This window comes from Mus pahari, chromosome 3 (genome assembly GCF_900095145.1).
Source record: "Mus pahari chromosome 3, PAHARI_EIJ_v1.1, whole genome shotgun sequence".
NCBI lineage: Eukaryota > Metazoa > Chordata > Mammalia > Rodentia > Muridae > Mus > Mus pahari.
In genome coordinates, this window is record NC_034592.1 from 73,803,086 (window position 1) to 73,819,174 (window position 16,089).

Sequence of the window (16,089 nt, forward strand, 5' to 3'; positions counted from 1 at the left end):
TCACTTCCCTTCAAACAGTTTGTCTTGGCACCACACCTTCCTCATGGCGTTCTTCATGTCTGTATTCCTCAGGGTGTAGATGAGAGGGTTGAACAATGGGGCAATCATGGTGTAAAACAGAGCAAACACCTTGTCATCCCCAACAGAATCACCCACTGGGACATAGGTAAAGATGAGTGGCAAGAAGAACATGAATACAACGGTGATATGTGAGCCACAGGTAGAAAGAGCTTTGCGGCGGCCCTCTGATGACCTGGTCCTCAGGATGGACAAAATGATGATATAAGAAATGACCAAGGCAAGAAAGGTCAAAATGGACAGAACTCCTGTAGTGGTAATGACTACAATAACCAGGAGTCTTGTGTCTGTGCAGGCCAGTTTCAGCAGGGGGAATATGTCGCAGAAATAGTGGTCTATTTCATTGGTGCCACAAAAGGGAAGTCTGATAACAATAAATACATGCACAAGTGAGTGTATAAAAGCACCAACAGCTGAGCCTATCACAAGCATGTAACATACCTGTCTACTCATGGTGATCATGTAGTAAAGGGGTCTGCAAATGGCTACATACCGATCATAGGCCATGGCAACCAAGATAAATATCTCAGTGGCACCAAAGAAGTGGGCATAAAACATCTGGGCTATGCAGCCATTGTAGGAGATTGTGTTACATTGTACAAATAAGTTTATTATCAATTTAGGGGCCACTGTGGAAGTGAAGCAGACATCCATGAAAGACAGATAGCTGAGAAAATAATACATTGGCTGCTCACTAAGTTGACTGCCCCTGATAGTAATAAGAACAACCAGGTTGCCACAGAGAATGGCAAGATAGCAAAGCAAGAACAACACAGTACACATTGCTTTGACATTCTCATTATGGAAAAGTCCCAGAAAAATAAATTCTGTGATGTTTCCAAATCCCATCACTTCTGCATGCCTAGTTATTTAGATGGAGAAAATGCTGTGTCTGAAACCTTGGCATTTCAAGTCTTTCTACTTATTTCAAAGTCATTTTGATCCAATAAATATATAAGTAAGATGCACGCAATAGTTGAAAGTGTAATAAGTTCCTTCATGAGAATATATGCACAGAGAGCAACTAAAATTTGATTGTAATGAAAATGATAAATTACTTTTAGTTGTTGGAGAAATTCTAAAACTTTATACTTATTAGAAATAAGGTAGTTAGTTATTTGAAACACATACTCTTAACTTCCAAATTGAGAGAAAAGTTCACAAGTTGACAGCATGAAGGGTTTTGTTTTGTTCTGTTTTGGATGAAAAGGCTATTCTAGTTCTCAGTCCTTCCTAGTGATTAAAATACCCGAATTCTGAAAGTGTGTGTCGGCACTCTACTTCCGTGGACTAAACATGTCACATTATTGAGTATCTTCACAGCAAACTCGGAGATGCCACTGAAACTTACCGTAATTAAAAAGAATAATATATGTGATAAAGAACAACTAGCATGATCGTGGAGGAGAGTGGTTTCTTGTCCAGTATCCAAAGAGGCTATGACTTCCTTGACTTCACCTTATTCCCCAGTTCATTTTCCAGTCACTTCCGAGGCCCAATTGTTAGCAACAATTGCTCAGATTCTGGCATCACTTTAGAGGTTAGCTCCTTCAGGGACACAGGACACATCCAGAGGACTGCCTTCCCTCCACCTGTTTAAACAGCATGTGTCTTTATGTTGAACCACTCCTTTTCACTATACCAGATCCTTTGCATTTGCATGATGAAAAACACCTTAAACTATTTCAGTGAAAAGAAAAAAAAAATGTCCTTCCTTTCTTATTTATTTTCTGTAACTCTAGTAACTGGTCTAAAATTTGTCACATAGATGCTCAATTCAGACAGCTTTACAAAAGTAACTCAAACAACCTTATTCATGAATGAAAATGTCAGATAAAGAATTAAAACAGTGAAAGACTAGTACCCTTTGTACTTTACAAGTAAATCTCAAGAAAATACAGTTAACAGAAAAGGATTATGTATTGAATCTTATGGATTGATTCATGTTCTACCCATTGATCTCAAGTTAACACCATCTCTTCTAATTATTCCCCCAATCTCTGAAAGTGTCACGTGAGAAAATGTTCAGTTATAAATCTAAATTCAGGAGAATGCAAATTAAAAATCAATGTCATATTATTCTCAGTTGTTGGCATTATGCACATATAAATTAATTTTTTAAAGACAAATTATAAAATAAGAACATTCATTTGAACCTTGTGAACATTTGAAAAAGGGAAAAGATATACTAAATACTAAATAAATACTAAATACTAAATACTAAACACTAAACACTAAACACAAAACACTAAACACTAAACACTAAACACTAAACACTAAACACTAAACACTAAACACTAAACACTAAATACTAAATACTAAATACTAAATACTAAATACTAAATACTAAATACTAAATACTAAATACTAAATACTAAATACTAAATACTAAATACTAAATACTAAATACTAAATACATAGTTGTATCAGAGCAGAAATAGAGTATCGTATGTTCATACAATGCAAAGCAAACCTTCGGGAACCTAACTGAATCTGTATGACAGTAAGGAAAACCATATAATGTAAGCATAAATAAAAGGTTTTAAATAAATGACTAAAATCTAAAGGTATCTGAAAAAGCCATGTCTATGAGAAGTTGAGTGCTTATAAATGAATTTTAAAATGTGTGGAATAGCATGGTTACATTTGAGGTATAAAGGAGGTGATCATCAAAGGATATTATAATCAAAGTATATCTTAATTTACGCACCAGTGAGATTTTCTTTGCTTCATTAATTAGAAACTCAACCTAATTATTTTAATATGGCTTCAGAAAACAATACATTATATATTAGGTGGGATTTAGGTCAGTAAGGAAGATATTGTAATCTTTATTCAAATTCGGCAAAAACTTGAAGGCCTTGTTCTTTATTATTTAATATGATTTTTCTCCTTTACTGATGTAAATTGAGTTGCAGAAGGAATTGCCTTTGCACTCTAGTCCACAATTGACACATGTCATGTGGATGTAAGTAGATACACTCTTGTCCCATAATGAATGGACAAAGAAATATTATTAAAAAAAAATACAAGAAACACAATGAATCAGCTACTATATTTACAGAAATATCTGTAATTCTGTATTTGCTCTTTGAATGAATAAAACTAAATCCCCTTGTATTTTTAAGTTCTTAATATGATTGGAATAAAATCTATGATCTGTTAGATGTAAATTTGACTTTGAGTTTTCCACAAAAAGAATGCAAAAGTAGGGGCAGGGGAGATACTCAATTACACTTTCACAGTCTTAGTTATTTTCTTACAGAAATTATTCCCTCCAGGAATAATCTTTGTCAGTTAAGTCCTCAATCACTAAGTCCAGAAGAATGGGAGGTCATCTTTATGATTGTGCTGTTCCTGTGCATAGAATGGGCTCTCTCATAATGACTACATATCATATATAATGCTAGCTTTGTTTATCTCATGTAAAAAATACTATGCAATATTTTCTACCACAAGGTATTGATCTCAAAGATATCCAAATAGGCAAGTCCTATGTAGGCATATATCTAAATATGCTTTAAGAACTAAAATTAGCTAGTGTGTGTGTGTGTGTGTGTGTGTGTGTGTGTGTGTGTGTGTAAGTTCATTGTCTTTAATTGACTTATTTTTTTAAAAGAACAAAAATTGTGAAAATTTCTGAGGCAAAAACAAGGGACCCTCTAGGGATTTTTTTTTTCTTCGGCAGTTTTATTGTGTCCCAAAATGTGGGTTTTTGTAGAAGTTATAAGCTACTTTAACAACTACTTTGTAGTAAAAGGCTTGCACTGATATGAACACAGGGAGCATAGTATATCCTGATATCATGGATAGAGGTACAGAAATCAGGAGCCAAATTTACTAAGGAAACCCTAATCTAAATCCTGAAAAAAAAATCTTGCTTATCATGTGGAATAATCAGACCAAACACTTACAGAAAATGAAAATTTGGTTTCTGTACCAAAAGGATATATATTTTTTTATTTTCATTACATACTTTCTTCATTTATAATTTCAAATGCTATCCTGAAAGTCTCCTATATCCTGCCACCACCCTGCTCCCCAACACACCTACTCCTGCTTCCTGGCCCTGGCATTCCCCTGTACTGGGGCATATAATCTTTGCAAGACCAAGGGCCTCTCCTCCCTATGATGGCTAACTAGGCCATCTTCTGCTACATATGCAGCTAGAGACAGGAGCTCTGGGTGTACTGGTTATTGCATATTGTTGCTCTTCCTATAGGATTGCAGACCCCTTTAGTTCCTTGGGTACTTTCTCTAGCTCCTCCATTGGGCCCTGTTTTCCCTCCAATAGATGACTGTAGGCATCCTCTTCTGCATTTGCCAGGCACTGGCCTAGCCTCACAAGAGATAGCTATATCAGGGTCCTGTCAGCAAACTCTTGCTGGCAAATGCAATGGTGTCTGGGTTTGGTGGTTGTTTATGGGATGAATCCCCAGGTGGGGTAGTCTCTGGATGCTCTTTCCTTCTGTCTCAGCTCCAAACTTACAAAAAAGTGTACATTATACATCTAACAAATTTCTAAATAAACAAGAGTATCCTTTTGGATATTCTCTTGAAATATTTTTATTTAGAAATTTTTTAGATGTATAATGTACAATTATAAGTCTTTGATTTACATTATTCTATTTATAGATATTTGATTTTATCATCACTTTTCTATCTTAAGTAACTAAACCTGTATCCTCACTTCTCTTCACATTCTATTCCACCTTTCTCAAACTAAAATTTACAATTAAGACTTCAATGATGTTTTTCTGTGACAGATTTTTGTTGGAAAACATCCTCGAAAATTTTCTGTCAAACTTTCTCCCAAACTATAAAAATAAGTTAGGATACAAATGTAATAAATTTAAGGCTATTAAAAACAGTTATCAAGCTGCTATATTTTTAGAATACATAGTTCATGAGAATTGTGGTTTGGCTGGAAAGAATGAAAATAAGATTAGATTTTCTTATTATTTTTATTTAGTGTCAAATATTTTTAAAGCAAAAAGGGAAAGGATGGCATACAGAAAGTAAAATAAGAAAGCTTACCTTTCAATGTTGACCAATTCCTATCTATCTGTGACAATGAACTTTAAAAATTTATCTTAATACAAAATAACAAGTAGATATTTCAGGAGGTAAAAATTAAATCAAATAAGCAGTATGCTCTGTGTGCTTGTAGGATTTTGGTTAGAAGAAATGGTGTCTTTAGCACTTACTCTGTGAGTACTGAAAATGAAAAAAAGTCTCATCAGATTCATGTGAAAAGTGGGAGATGCATCCTGACCTGTTGCCCTTTTCTTCCTTCCTTCTCTAAGATAATGAAGCTTCAAGTCCAGTCCTGAAGGGTTCAACATTTCTGGTGCAGTGGCAGTTCAGAAGAGAATTTAAGGGCACTGGATGAAATCTCACTTGACACTCCCCAAGGACATTCTGGGAGAAATATGTCAAAAATAAACTCATGTTTATTTTAATTACCCATATTTAGCTTTTCATATGTATTTTCAAAAATATTTTAAATTATTTAGGTATATGACACAGCATACTACAAGACTTATGTTAAGGGAAAAAAGTAAGCTAAACAATTTACCACTGTCTTCACAGGAATTGAATCTTTACATAATAACTATATCTTGATAGTCTTCTTAAATATAAAGGCTACTAATAATTAATCTACTATTAATTAACCTATTGATAAATAAATTCGTCTTTTTCATAATATAATTAAGCTCAAACTTAAATGCATCCATTTCAAGTTCCTTTAAGACATACGTCTTACAATGTCATTGCAAGTTCCAAATTACGTTATCTGGTTTAAAACATCTATATTTTTCAGATTGTATGACCTTCGTTCATGTGATATCTTTTACTTCATTTTGTTTAATACTGTTGTCTACTTGATTTTTTTCTCTTCTCTTATTTCTCTTATTGTTTGAGATTAAAATGACACCATTCCTCACTTTGCTTTTCTCTCACCAAACACTCCCATAAATCCATTCTTGTTCTATTTCCAATTCTTGGTTTCTTTTTCATTAACTCTTGTTAAATACATTATATATATATATATATATATATATATATATATATATATATATATATATGTGTGTGTGTGTGTGTGTGTGTGTTTATGTGTCTATATATATGCATATACATATTCTTATGAATATGTGTATGTTGCATATTTTATATTGTATTTTGTATAATGTATACACATGTGTATAATATAGATGAGAATGTACATATATAGGATATATATATATTTACAAGTATATATAATATAATAATATATAATATAAATATAACCTGCTCAGTCTAATACATTTAGTTGTATTTATGTATCTAGGCTGATGATTTGGTATGAGATAACTAGTTGATAATAGCCTTCCTTGAAGTAGACTATTTTTCTCAATTCCAGCACTCCTTAGTTTTCTGTATTTTTCCCAAACATTATATTGAAATTTTTCATGGTCTTTAGGAAATTATTTAAATTGTATATTAGGAAAAATGAAAGTTGCAATTTTAAACAGCCATGGTAATATGAATTTGTGGTTGGATATTACAAGGAATTATTTCTTAATGTATATATTTTGATTTATTTAATGGCATAGCATTTACTGTTGTAAAAGAGGTACCAGCAAGAAATTTGAGCAGACTGGGCAAAGGGTAACACATAAAATCAAAACCTGGTCTCTGCTAAAATGTTTCACCATTAAGACTATGTGAAAATGGCATATAATAAATCTATGTTGCTGACCTTTATAAAAATTATTACTTTTTGTAGGTATAATGGGAAAATAATATGACAATCTCCTATATGTTACAGTAAGTGACATCTCCTAAGAATCTTAAAATAATTATTGCATGGATCCTGATGATATGTAGTCAAACAGTCCTCTGAGTGGGGAATGAGGATGATTATAGGAAAGACATAAAGAAGACTCAGAGGCAAAAGGTAGAAATCAAGAGGGCTGCAGGTCTATACCATATCAGCTACTAATGCATTTCTTAAAGCTTTTTATATATTTTTCAGTATTGTTAGAAACAATGTCACAAGCTAGCAGAGACAATGGCTGAAATACATAGGATATTTGTACCCACACTGAGTCCTGCTTCTTCCAGCGAAATTAATAGAGTGTTCATTCCCTCAACTTGAGCTTCAGGTGTAGCTCCTCTTATTGTTCCATTCATCAGATGGCCAAGAAGTCTTTCAGAAGACCCAGACCTACCTTGAATCTGCCTGGTAGTTAGGACCTCACAGAAGCAGGCAAAAATGGCTCCCTATAAATTATTCTGATGACTTTCAAAGGGTCCTTAAGTACCATGAGGCTTAGAGGATAAGAACTTATTTTCTCAGTTTCAAAGGATAAAGTCAGAGGTCACACTAGCAGTGGATAGATTCATGCTGAGAACTCTGAAGAGAATCTGTGGCATGTATATTCTAGATTCTGAGAGTTTATTGGCCTATGTGTATGTTCTTTCATTTGTAAAAACATCATTTCAATCTGTTGTCATTTGCACACAACATTCCTCTGAGTGTGCCTATCTCTATTCCTAATTTCATACAATGGACTAGTTTAGCATTAGTATCTCTATTTATAAACAAAGTCACAGGCTAAGGTAGAGGAATAAGCATTCATTCCATTGTTTTCTAGGGGCAATCAAGTAAAATATGGTCATATCCAATCTAAAGTCCTGTCTGAGTGTGTTGTATCTATTTCTGTTCTCTAGCCTTGCATTCTGACAACCTCTCTAAAAACTTTCAGAACTCACTCTGATACTGAAGTTCTATCAAGTTCCTTCCTGTACTTATAAGCTATTTTTCCTATTGTTTCATGCTATAGCTTATGCCTATGTAAGGTAAGTCTGTACTTTCCTTGACAGGAATGTGTTGCTGTCGGAAGCAATAAGTGGGATAGTAATATGCCTATGTAGAAAGTAAACACTACTATACTACTGACTGACAGCCACTTTGCAGAGTTAACTGCATTGTATAGATGTGAAAAACATATTTCTCTTTCAAAGAAGAGGAAGCTATTTTTGACAGTCCAAATGATATAAAATAGTTTATCAGGTCAAAGTCATCATTTCGCCTTACCAATGCTTCCATTTCACTACTCGGATTTCTATCCTCTCCTTCGTTAAAGTGTTTACTTCAACCAATATACTTACAGAAGTTGCACATTCAGTCTTATTTGCAGTTTTAATATAAAATACTGGAAATGATTTCATGTAGGGTCACAGTCTATGGGAAAAGTGTGACAACAAACATGGGGGAGCTTTGTTCACCATTTGTCCCTAAGTATTATGAGACAAAGAAGGTACATATTGGGCTGAAGAGATGACTCAGTGGTTATAAAGCTAAGGTTGGTTTTGCAGAAGACCCAGATATAATTCTTAGCACCCACACTGGGATTCAAAACGATTTACAACTCCAATATCAGGTATCCAGTTTTCTTATCTGATTTTTGTGTGGATACCAAGCACATACATAGTGCACAGATAATCATAACTCTCAAATAATAAAGTAAAAATAAATAACAAGTATGGTTATACATTCCATGTGCATTATCTTCCTTATTATGAAAGGATTTTTACCAATCCTAAATCTGATAGAGGACTAATATCCAATATACACGAAGAGCTCAAGAAGCTGGACTCTAGAAATTCAAATTACCCCATTAAAAATGGGGTACAGAGCTAAACAAAGAATATTCAACTGAGGAGTACCGAATGGCTGAGAAATACCTGAAAAAATGTTCAAAATCCTTAGTCATCAGGGAAATGCAAATCAAAACAACCCTGAGATTCCATCTCACACCAGTCAGAATGGCAAAGATTAAAAATTCAGGTGACAGCAGATGCTGGCAAGGTTGTGGAGAAATAGGAACTCTCCTCCATTGCTGGTGGGATTTCAAGCTTGTACAACCACACTGGAAATCAGTCTGGCGGTTCCTCAGAAAATTGGACATAGTACTACCGGAGGACCCAGCAATGCTACTTCTGGGCATATACCCAGAAGATCTTCCAACTGGTAATAAGGACACATGCTCCACTATGTTCATAGCAGCCTTATTTATAATAGCCAGAAGCTGGAAAGAACCCAAATGTCCCTCAATAGAGGAATGGATACAGAAACTGTGGTACATTTACACAATGGAGTACTACTCAGCTATTAAAAACAATGAATTTATGAAATTCTTGGGCAAATGGATGTATCTGGAGGATATCATCCTTAGTGAGGTAACCCAATCACAAAAGAAGTCACTAGATATGCACTCACTGGTAAGCGGATATTAGCCCAGAATCTTAGAATACCCAAGATGCATTTTGCAAAACACAAGAAAACAGAGAAGGATGATCATCGTGTGGATACTTCATTCCTCCTTAGAATAAGGAACAAAATACCCATGAAAGGATATAGGTACAGAGACAAAATTTAGAGCTAAGATGAAAGGATGGACTATCCAGAGACTACCCCATCCGGGGATCCATCCCATCATCAGCCACCAAACCCAGATACTAATGCACATGCCAGCAAGATTCTGTTGAAGGGACCCTGATATAGTGGCATCTTGTGAGGCTATGCCAGGGCCTGGCAAACACAGAAGTGGATGCTCACAGTCAGCTATTGGATGGAACACAGGGCCACCAATGGAGGAGCTAGAGAAAGTACCCAAGGAGTTGTAGGGGGCTGCAACCCTGTAGGTGGAACAACAATATGAACTAACCAGTACCCCCTGAGCTTGAGTCTCTAGCTGCATATGTAGCAGAAGATGGCCTAATCGGCCATCATTGGGAATAGAGGCCCCTTGGTCTTGTAAACTTTATATGACCCAGCACAGGGGAAGGCCAGGGCCAAGTAGTGGTAGTGGGTGGGTAACAGGGTGGGGGGGGGGTATAGGGAACTTTTGGGATAGCATTTGAAATGTAAAAAAAGAAAATCTAACAAATAAATAAGTTAATTAAAAAAAAAAACTTGACCAAGTATGATTCTGTCAACAAGATTTTAAAACTAAAAATGCTGCAACAAAAGAGTCAATCTGTAGGTATTTCATGAGGACAACATGGTCAAGATTGAGACTGAAACTCAAAGAATGTAAAAAGAAGAGATATATAATATACTTCTCATTTGGTTCATTGTAGATTCTACAGATTTCTAACACACACATACACACAAACACACAAATATGATTATTATTTTGGACTAAAGTAAACCTAAGGTTGAATTATGACTTCGTGGTAGAGCCCATGACCAGCATGAGTGACTAATTATGTTTAATTTCAAGTACACAAGAAAAACAAAAGTTCAAGTAATTTGAAAAAGGAAATGAAGAAATTGTGTGGTTTCTCATACAGCAAAATTGATATAAATTTTGTCATCCAACTTACTATTTATGAAAGTAATAAAAGATCTCAAGGTAAAATAGGCTTGTGTTTAATATTTTCTATGAAAAAAATACACAAGAAAATATTTAAATTATTCAAATCTTTAAATCTTCTTAGCATTATTCTTCAGTACTGGAATATTAATGATAATGATGAAATTAACAGCCTCCTAATATAAAAAGGTCTGCTTCTTCTTTGCTAATACTACTTTCTTCAGAATTTAATTCAAAATTCACTAAAATAATTTGCATCTGTAATAATACGATTCTGTTTCAAAACCTGAAATACAGATTTGCATCATTCTGCTTTCGTTTACTCTCCAAATATATCCAAATACCCTACTTTGAAGTGATTGTTCTTTCGATTCTAAGGTAAATCTTAATAATTAAATTAGAAGAGTTCAAATCAAAAGAATAGAACAAGGGTTATTGTAAATGCAGCCTCAATATTGAGAACAGAGCATCAGAGATTCTCAAGTAAATTTTTCTTTCTGAATAATGCTAGCTTTCTAGTATTCTATTTTAATAAGCACAAGGTAAAATTCTGAGTCAATCTCCAAATATAAGAGAAATTTCTTCAAGTGTAAGCATTTCATCTTTGCTAGTACTTGCTACAATTATTATAATCTGTCACAATCTGCTGAGTTCAGAAATTAACACAAGTTTATGACATAATCAAAATGTCTTTATAAAAATATATAATTGAAATATGTATATATATACATACATTAATGGAATAACATTTACTAAAAAAATGAAGTCATAAATTTGACATCATTTTAGGTCTAATTAAACATCAGTAAGGTGTAGATGGGAGGGTTTTGACAGAGGAAGGATAAGGTAGAATGTCGAGCTTATATTAAAATGACAAAAATAAATCAATTAAAAGAATAAGTAACTGGGAGCAGTAAACCTGATCAGGCTTTGAATACAAGATGTGATTATACAGATAAACAGTTATCTAGAAGAAACTTCAGAAGTCAACAGGAAGGTCAGAAAATACAATCACAACCAAAAGTGGTGTTAGAACAGAAAGGATAGAGAGTCAGAAACATAGTATTAAATATGAATAAAGACCAAGGAATGTCATACTTATTTGTATTTAATGCATAATCCTACTACATAAAATCAACTCAACCAAAGTATGTTTTACATTTTCTTTTTATTGTATGAACTTATAGTCCCCATTCCCTAAGAAACCGGTATATTAACCTAATAAAAATAACATTTCATTGATATCTAATTTAATGTTAAATATGAAAAACATTATTGGAGACCTCATTTACTTTTTATCATCTGACACGGCTTTCTTTATCCACAACTTCTTCATGGCATTTTTCACCTCTGCATTCCTCAGTGTGTAAATCAGAGGATTGAGCAGAGGTGTTCCAATTGAATAAAATATAGATATCATCTTGTCCATAGGAAATGTTGTTGCAGGGCATGTGTATATAAAGATGCAAGGTCCAAAGAAAAGGATGACCACAATAATGTGGGATACGCAGGTAGATAGGGCTTTCCTCCTCCCTTCAGCACTGTGATTTCTTAGGGAATGAAGAATAATGACATAGGAGAGCATTAGCACAAGGAAACTCACTGTACAAATGGCTCCACTGTTGGACACTAGAAGCAGGTTGATCAAATATGTGTCTGAACAGGCAAGTTTCAATAGTGGCTGCAAGTCACAGAAATAGTGATCAATCACATTAGGACCACAGAAGGGTAAACTCAAGGCCAGAAATATCTGAACTAAAGAATGCACGCAGGATCCCACCCAGGCTATGGCCACCAATACCCCACAGACCCGGCGTCTCATGATGGTCATGTAGTGCAGGGGCTTACAGATGGCCACATATCGGTCAACAGCCATGAGGATAAGGATAAAGATCTCCAGACAGCCGAAGAAATGAAATGTAAAGATTTGAATTATGCACTCTGTGAAAGAGATAGTGGCCTCTTTCTGCAGGGAATCCACAATTGTTCTAGGGGCTACAGTTGTAGAGAAGCAGGTGTCAGACAAGGATAAGTAGAACAGGAAGAAGTACATGGGACTCCCAAGGGTCTGGCTTGTCTTGATTGTAGCAATGATAAGCAAGTTACCCAGTAATGTCCCCATGTAAAAAAGCAGGAAAATGGCAAACACTATGTTCTTTCTACTGGGGTCCTGTGTCAAGCCAAGAAGAATGACCTCTGTCACATTGATATTCAGCTGCATGTTTCATGGATGAGAAGGAAACCAAATGAAATGTGTCATCTGGAAAAGATATACGAACTAGTTTACTGCAAGGTGTGGAGGATTATTTTAAGCTAAGATTGGGGAGCTGGGAAGGGGGAGGGTATAGGGAGCTTTGGGGATAGCATTTGAAATGTAAATGAAGAAAATATCTAATAAAAATAAGGAGAAAAGTATTCCAACTATTGATTATTAAACTGCTGTTCCCACTCTCTGTCTGCAGTTTAAAGAAACCCAATAAAATTGACTTCTCCACAGAACTCCCCATCACAAACTTGCTGAATTTAGTATGATTATGATTAGTTTTGCAGTTCACTTAATGTAAAATGAAATGTATACTTTCCTTTATTTTTCACATTGTTCCACAGTAAAAAAAAATCTGGTGGCAATAATTTATGTAATATTTTTTCTTATATTGAGAATAATCTTATTATGCTTGACAGTGATGAGGTGAAATTACCTAGCCCTCACATTTTATAAAATTCCTATTTTCCATTTATGTTACATATTTATTACCAACATTTACAATTGATACTATACTTATTTTTAGGTATTTTTCCTTGAAAGAAGAACAATAAATGCCAGTAATCTGCACAAAATATGGTAGTGTTTTCAAGCAATCTTCATGGTATTTTGTAAATGTTATGTATAAACAGAAAAGAATTACCCTTGTTAGTAACTACTAAATATCTCAACATCTAGTTTTCTTCTATTTCTTAACCTCACACCTTAGGCTATTCATACTCATAGAAATTGCACTCAAATAGTAAAATAGTTTATATTATCTATAAGTATACATTTGTATGATATATATATGATAATTTTTATCAAATACTACATAATTTTAATCATTTCATTGATTATATTAACTCTGGTAAATTTTTCCATTAATCTATATACTGTGAATGTTTATAATAGGTTAATTTTTCATTAAGTGAATGCAACTTATTTAAAATAAATAACAAATCAGAATTAAATTAAAAGTAATTGTGAGTCTTAATGAAGTATTTATTTAATGACTAGTTTAGTCAATGTTGTCTTACACTTTGATCCTTTTTCCATTCAAGTGACTTTTGTCTTCAAGCTTCAGTCAAGAAAATTTCTGTACACAGACAGATGAAAATCTACCATCTCCAGTCTTTATTGCTCTTGAACATAAATGCAGTGTCTGTTGAGAAATGGATGCTTCTTGACTGTTTCAAGCACAATTTTTATATTGCATTTTGAATGAAATGATCCTTATCTATTACTGCTAATGTCATTCAGATTATAGATTTATTTCCATAATTATTTTGTTGTAGATTTTTATATATCATGGGCAGTATATGGCAATTACATTCATAATTTAGAAAGCTAAGACAAAATTCCAAACTGAAGCAAAAGTAAAACTGACATATATCAAACTATCTTAATACGTTTTCTAAATTATTCAGAATGAAAGACCCCAATGCTCTGTACAACATCATATAACATGAGATGTTGACATGCACAAGAATGACTACATTGACAAGAAAAACTGAGATTTGAATCCTTTATCCTTGAGGCATGCAAAAAGAATATTTAAAAAGCTGTATTCTCCTTTGACTGTTCTATGAGCTTTTTGTTAGTTTGGTTTGGGATTTTTTTTTTTATTGTTTGTATTGTTTTGGTTTGGTTTTTATTTTTTAATACTTCTTTTTGTCTTTGTATGTGAACCATTGCTGTCCCCATACCTCTACAAAAGTAGTAATAAGTATAGTCCATCAGGTTTTCATAAGACATTGCATACCTCAATGTCCTTAACACAAATAGCACCAAAATGCAATATATCTTGAAAAGTCAACTGTACTTACCCCAACTTTTCAAACAAGATGGATAAAATTTCAGTTGGTTATGCTGGTCAAAAATAATAGTGACTACATGCTATGTAGGTGTTGTAGGTGATGGAGGAGATCTGAATAATAGTAAACATGAAAAGGCAGAGAATAGAGGATGTCGAACATGAGTGTCTGGTGTTTCCTTCCATGGCTCTACATTGATTTAAAGAGCCCCTGCTGTAAAGAATCTGCTTCTCCAGCAGGCTATCTTAAAGAATTACCAGTGTTGAACTTAATGATGTGAGATTTATGTCTTTCAGAAACTCACACACTAAACTTGACTTCTATTCATAGTTTACCATGAAGTATAACCAGCTGTCCCAACTCCTTTAGCCTGTAAGAGTTTAAATTAAAGCATTACATAATAAATCCTCTTCAATTCTCTCAAAATATGACTTAATTTCATGATTCATACCATATCAACCAAACAAACACTGGGAAATAACCTGGGCAAAGAAACAGAAACGTACACTATTCAATACCTGTAACGTCTATTTTCTTAAATAGTTTCCACAATTTTGAAAAAATTACTATGTAGTCATTCTTTCTCAGGGCTTAAGGTTGATAAGATGATACCTAATTTCTGTAAGAAAGTAGCTAATTAGTGAGACATTAGCAACATTCCCATACATGTTATTTTTCCTTCAACTTCATTACATATATTTTAAGCATCACCAGTGACATAGTTGGTCTGAACTTTATCTGGAAAGAAGTTTGTAAAGTACATTTTGGGTGCATGTCCACTGAGGGTGAAAGCTTTGGAACTTCATCTCAGAAACGTGGAAAATAATCATCCTATACTCTAATATACACTATTCCACTAATACTGCACTTGCTCATCACAAAGAAGATACTTCTGAGAAATTTTGTCAATATCATTATTCCCTAATATCCTTTCCTCTAAATTTTAGTTAGAAATAATGTATTTTAAATTTTGGGTGTACATAGATAGTTTTTGCTCAGCCTAATCTCATTTGACCACGTTACATGAAAATTTGGGGGGGAATATTTTCATAGTTTAACACCTTATGAAATAATAACAAATAATAGTATATCAAATTCACCCTTTCTTTCCCATATAATATCGATGTCCTTTACATACTTATTTTATTATCATACATTGTATATGCTAATAATTTTATTGATAACTTCATTGATAGAAATTCTGCAATAGAATTTTCTTCCACAACATACTATCATTAACTCTCTAAAGAAAAGGCCAATAATTTTTTACTATTTCTATATAAAATGTCATCAGTTTTACAAAATATTATAAGTAAAAAACATTTTACTCAAAGCAGTACAAGTATGTTCTGACACTACATATTACTTTCTTATAAGGAGTTCACTGATTTTAGACAATTACTTTTTCCCAAAGATAGTATTTTATATTTATCATAAGAGTACATCTTTAAAAGTATACTGGGTTATTAACTTTAATGCTTCTCCTCCAGGGGCTAGTAGAGTATTCTAATCATATTTTCATGCAATGTATAGAAACATAGTAAATATACATATTTACCAAATCTGTAATAGTGTATCTCTGAAT

The 16,089-nt window shown here is 33.6% G+C and overlaps 2 protein-coding genes across 2 annotated transcripts; both read right to left on the minus strand.

Annotated features, from left to right (window-relative positions):
• LOC110317465 (olfactory receptor 4P4-like) lies at nt 1–927 on the minus strand. The gene has a single exon (XM_021191912.1). The coding sequence runs from the start codon at nt 925–927 to the stop codon at nt 1–3; it is 927 nt and encodes a 308-aa protein (XP_021047571.1).
• A 10,806-nt stretch (nt 928–11,733) lies between these two features.
• Nucleotides 11,734–16,089, minus strand: LOC110318935 (olfactory receptor 4C16-like). Its single transcript, XM_021194281.2, has 2 exons — nt 16,063–16,089; nt 11,734–12,705 (listed from the first exon to the last, which is right to left on the minus strand). The coding sequence occupies exon 2, from the start codon at nt 12,664–12,666 to the stop codon at nt 11,734–11,736; it is 933 nt and encodes a 310-aa protein (XP_021049940.1). The 5' UTR covers nt 12,667–12,705; nt 16,063–16,089.